This window comes from Sinocyclocheilus grahami, unplaced genomic scaffold (genome assembly GCF_001515645.1).
Source record: "Sinocyclocheilus grahami isolate Dianchi unplaced genomic scaffold, SAMN03320097.WGS_v1.1 scaffold936.1, whole genome shotgun sequence".
In the NCBI taxonomy this organism is placed as follows: Eukaryota; Metazoa; Chordata; class Actinopteri; order Cypriniformes; family Cyprinidae; genus Sinocyclocheilus; species Sinocyclocheilus grahami.
In genome coordinates this window covers 371,027-376,826 of record NW_015506115.1, presented here as the reverse complement: position 1 = coordinate 376,826, position 5,800 = coordinate 371,027, and the positions used below count along the sequence as shown (strand labels likewise).

Sequence of the window (5,800 nt, the reverse complement as noted above, 5' to 3'; positions counted from 1 at the left end):
ATTCTCTCTCTTCTCTCCTCGCTCACTATCGCTCCTTTGCTGTCGCTCCCCAAAGACTGCTGTCACCCTCTATTCTGTCATCCCTTTCCTGCTGCTGTACCTGCCGGAGCAGCTTTCATATCTCTGCAAATCCCCAAGGACACTTTCTGTCTTCCGCTCTCTAATTTTCTCTTGCTCCCTCTCGCACATGAACTGTATTCCTGCACATGGACTTCAAAGAGAGAGGGGCACTGCAAAATTTGCTCAAGGATACTCACTGTTTATGATGATTCAGATGCTGTTTTTTGCAATATGTGAAATCAAGCCAGTCTTATGGTAACGTGAAATGTTTAGGTGCTACGGTTATATTTTCCAATGCAGTGTGAAAGTTGTATTTGTTAAACATGTTTTCCTTTTGTTTTTTACAAACTAATGGGCAAGTTTAAAGGTGTGTCACATTGTTTTTACCTCAATAATAATAATAATAATAATATAGTTAAAGGGATATTTTACCACAAAATGAAAATTTACCGTTAATTTACTCACCCCCAGGCCATCCGAGATGTTGGTGACTTTTTTCTTCAGCAGAACAATAAAGAAAAATTGTAGCTGAAACCGTGGTCCTTGGTGATTCATAAAATGCAAGTCAGCTGCTGCCCATTTTTGAGCATATCAAGGAACACAAAATTAATACCCGTTGCTCCTGACGATATATTGAGGTCTTATGAAGCTAACTGATCTGTCTGTGCAAGAAACTGAACATTATTTACAACATTGCTACCTGTAACTCGTAGCCTCAGGCAACAGAGAAGTCTGGTTCTTTTCTGAAAACTGGTTCATTTTGGGGTAAAATATCCCTTTAATTGAAATAAAGCTGAAAAAATAGAAATGCTGCCTTGGCAACAAACTGAAATCAAATGTTTAAGTTGAAATTGTTGAAACTAAAACTGAAATAAAAAATTAACTTAAAAGGTATATTTAAAAAAATCTAATAAACGTGAAGAAAATTTGTAAATAAAAAAATTACTAAAAACTAAACTAAACTGAAATATAAAAATAAAATCTAATTAAAAATACATATAGATACTATAATAGTATAATAATAACAACACTGGCTACATCCACACCTCTAGGTGTCAGTATAAGGTCAAGATGAGTGTGGTATTGACAGCACAACAAACAAAAGATAAAAGTGCACCTTTAAAAGAAATAAACCTTATTATAAACCTCATTATAATCAAAAGTAACTAGTGTTGATTTGCAAGACAATCACTGTTGTCCTCTTTGGGCCTCCGATTCTGACTTTCCTATTGTGCTGGTCCTCAGAACAGCTCGACATCTGTTTTGACAGGCTGTTGTGAAACTTTGAGGACGTGTGTGCCATGGGACCAGTGAAACGAGCAGTGTCAGTGTTCCTGAAATTAAAAGCGCTTTCTCCATTTTCATTTGCCATTCAGTGCTCCTCTGTTTTGTCAGGAAAATTGGGTTGTTGATTCACAACTGGGATGTTTCTTTTCAAACTCAGTGTCTGACTCTCTTGCTGTTCGAGGAGAGGATTATAATTTGTATGAAAGATGCTCTCGAGAGATAGAGTTGTCGAAATGAAACTGGATTTGGGGTGCTGTTTTCATTTTCACTCTTTCTGTAAATGTGTAATCATGAAACTAATATGCGCTCTGAGAGTAGACGCTTCTGCTATTCGTGTGTCCCTGTTTCTTCTTAGTATAAAAAGAACATGTCTACAGCCTGCCTTCTCTTGTTTTGTCAAAAATGGGCTTTGTGTAGATGCGTAAACGAACTGGCTTTATTATAGTCAAAAATATTATTTAACATGCTGCATGCTTGTTTTTACAAACTTGTTAGTAACATTTACATTAAAAAGTGAATCAGTTTTTTCCGATGTGACATTTGGAAAGTGTGATTCGTAGTAATGATTTATTGTATTGAATCCATTGGTTCAGATGTTTCTGTCCCTCACATGTAGCATTGGAAAGCCTGACTCATTGCAGTGAATTGGTTTGGTCAAATGGTTCTGTCCTTCATATGTAACAGTGGAAAGCCTGAATCATTGTAGTGAATTGGTTCATTCAGATAGTTCTGTCCCTCATATGTAGCATTGGACAGTTTTACTCATTGCAGTGAACTGGTTTGTTCAAAAGGATCAGCCCCTTATTGGTAGCAATGGAAAGTCTGACTCATTCTAGTGAATCTGTTTATTTAGACAGTCCTCTCCTGTATGCGGCATTTATTCTAGTGAGTCAGTTCATTTAGACAGTCCTTTCTCTCATAAGTAGCATTGGAAAGTCCATTCAGACCATCCTTTTCTCTATGTAGCATTAAAAAAGTCTGATTCACTCTAGTAAGTCAGTTCATTTGGACAGTCATCTCGGTTGTGCCTTTTGAAAGGGTAGCGCCCCTGTACTTTTTTTCCTGTGAGTGTAGATTTTAACTTAATATTCATTAATTTAAATTTTTTTTGGCAAATAAAAAATAGGTATGAACACTTGTCATGTGATAAATGAATTAGATTTTTTACTGGTACTTGATTAATCAGAAAATTAAACTTTAATAAAATACATGTAATTGCATGTTTTTAGGTGGTCTAATTTTTTATGTTGGTTGATTAAATGCATTTAGTTTTAAATCTAAATTAGCCATAATTAAAAAATAATTTACAGGAACTAAGGCTCTTAAATCACATCTGTCTTTAAGTTCACTTTTAATAACTCACCAAAACCTAATAACCGTTGTGATTCAAAAAACATTCATCTCTTATAATCATGATCAATCAGAACAATCAGTGCAGACGGAAATAGTTTTAAGGAAAGCTTGCAGGAAGGAAATGTACGTATTGATGTGATACTTTATTATTTTTCTATGATTAAGAACACCATGCAGCCTTGACTGTGCAGAAGAGTATTCAGAAGTGCTCTGCTATTTCTTCAGATATGTGCTATTGAGGAATTCAAGAATAATTAAATGTCATTATTTCTATTGTAATTATGCTTGAATCGAATTGGCTTGAAATAGTCCATTTCCAAAGAATTTTATTTTAAATGAGTAATTTTAAATGATTTTGTAGAGCATTTGTGCGCATGTGCGTGTGTGTGAGAGCGTATGTGTGTGCGCGTGCATGTGTGTGTGTGTGTGTGTGTGTGTGTGCGTGTGCATGTGCGTGTGTGTACAAATGAATACACCATCAATCATTACCTCATTTCTTGTGCAATAATTATTCATCATAAGGAAAAATCTATGTAAATAAGCAGTCTCCAGCTGGGATCTACACAAACATCAACGGGTCTGTTAATTAGCATGTCAGTATAATAAATATATAGCAATTAGATACATCACTGAAACTCTCACTCAAAGGTTAAGAGGGCTGAAATATGTTAAAATGTTTACATTTGTCTAAATACAGCAGATCAATTTCCATCTATCTTGACGAGTACTTCTTACATTTCTGAAATCAATAATGCTTTTTGTCCATTTGTCCATGCAATAACGGAATCAATTTGCTGCAGTCACTTCATTCTTTATGAATTCTCTACGATATGTTCTCTGTCTCCAATAATTTTCCATAAGGTTGCATAATAATTTAACATCATCTAAGTAATCAACACCTCATTTATAGGTAATCCAACATATGATGCCTCAACATATTTGCACGTGGCTTCAAACCTGCTTCCTCTGGAGACTTGTTACATCACACAAACTGTTATTTTCAACTGTCTCTATGTGGTCGCATGTGTCGGTTGCATTGTTTTTGAATATAAAAAAAAGGAAAATTATCAGCATGGTTCTTGACCTTGTGACCTCTCTCTCAAAATCACGGCATGGACTATTAGAAAATTGTCAGTTTCAAAGCACTTATTGGTTTCTCTCTCTCTCTCTCTTACCTCAGCGTGGAGCCAGGCTGGCAGAGGGTGGTTCAGGTGGATCTGGAGGTGGACGGTGTCGGAAGTACGGTAGGCAGCAGGTCCATTTCCTGGGCAGTGGAATACCCGGGCATCAGGGCCGGCAACGAGGAAACTGAGACGCACATCCACCTGGCACAGAAAGACCTAGTTGGCATCGTGCCACTGGCTATGGTGAGAACATCGTCCTTTCTGCTGTCTCTCAGGGAGGCGCTGAGTCTCTTCTGGGAGTTCTGGGACGGACAGATAAAAGAGGCAGGCGGTCATGCTTTTTAGGCGCCTTTGATATAATGTAAAATGAACCGTCTGGATTGTGTCATGACCATTTTTCGGTTTAGCATAATTTCATGTTTTAAAAAGCAATGGTCCAGTAAAAATCTTGAAGACACGAGTGACCAGAATTAAATATTTAAAATTACAACTAAAGAGTTAATGTACTAATATGTACACTTTAGGGGTAAACAAGCTACAAATTTGTGCCTTTTGAAAGGGTAGCGCCCCTGTACTTTTTTTCCTGTGAGTGTAGATTTTAACTTAATATTCATTCATTTAATTTTTTTTTGGCAAATAAAAATAGGTATGAACACTTGTCATGTGATAAATGAATTAGATTTTTTGACTGGTACTTGATTAATCAGAAAATTAAACTTTAATAAAATACATGTAATTGCATGTTTTTAGGTGGTCTAATTTTTTATGTTGGTTGATTAGTTCTAAATCTAAATTAGCCATAATTAAAAAATAATTTACAGGAACTAAGGCTCTTAAATCACATCTGTCTTTAAGTTCGCATTTAATAACTCACCAAAACCTAATAACCGTTGTGATTCAAAAAACATTCATCTCTTATAATCATGATCAATCAGAACAATCAGTGCAGATGGAAATATTTTTAAGGAAAGCTTGCAGGAAGGAAATGTGTGTATTGATGTGATACTTTATTATTTTTCTATGATTAAGAACACCATGCAGCCTTGACTGTGCAGAAGAGTATTCAGAAGTGCTCTGCTATTTCTTCAGATATGTGCTATTGAGGAATTCCAGAATAATTAAATTTCATTATTTTATTGTAATTATGCTTGAATCGAATTGGCTTGAAATAGTCCATTTTCAAAGAATGTTATTTTAAATGAGTAATTTTAAATGATTTTGTAGAGCATTTGTGTGCATGTGCATGTGTGTGAGCGCGAGCGCGTATGTGTGTCCGTGTGTGTGTGTGTGTGTGTGTGTGTGTGTGTGTGTGTGCATGTGCGTGTGTGTACAAATGAATACACCATCAATCATTACCTCATTTCTTGTGCAATAATTATTCATCATAAGGAAAAATCTATGTAAATAAGCAGTCTCCAGCTGGGATCTACACAAACATCAACGGGTCTGTTAATTAGCATGTCAGTATAATAAATATATAGCAATTAGATACATCACTGAAACTCTCACTTAAAGGTTAAGAGGGCTGAAATGTTAAAATGTTTACATTTGTCTAAATACAGCAGATCAATTTCCATCTATCTTGACGAGTACTTCTTACATTTCTGAAATCAATAATGCTTATTGTCCATTTGCCCATGCAATAACGGAATCAATTTGCTGCAGTCACTTCATTCTTTATGAATTCTCAACGATATGTTCTCTGTCTCCAATAGTTTTCCATAAGGTTGCATAATAATTTAACATCATCTAAGTAATCAACACCTCATTTATAGGTAATCCAACATATGATGCCTCAACATATTTGCATTTTTGATGAGGTATTAGTGAAATACAACACCTGTGATGGTATTAATTAATCACCCTCCTGTGCCCTCTCATCTGAGACCCTGTTTGGCCATCTGAGGGACTTCAAAAGTCTTCAACAGCTGGGATTCAATGCTCTAGTGCTTGCTGTCACACTTCACTGTCCCCTC

The 5,800-nt window shown here is 35.8% G+C and overlaps 1 protein-coding gene across 1 annotated transcript in view; it reads left to right on the top strand.

Moving 5' to 3' along the window:
* Positions 1-265: 265 nt before the first annotated feature.
* The window catches only part of LOC107564464 (transmembrane protein 132C-like), a 66,046-nt gene continuing 60,511 nt past the window's right edge, over positions 266-5,800 (top strand). The window contains exons 1-3 of the mRNA XM_016249552.1: positions 266-315; positions 3,881-4,067; positions 5,540-5,550. Coding sequence (XP_016105038.1) covers positions 266-315; positions 3,881-4,067; positions 5,540-5,550 — 248 coding nt within the window. The remainder of the gene's footprint in view (positions 316-3,880; positions 4,068-5,539; positions 5,551-5,800) is intronic.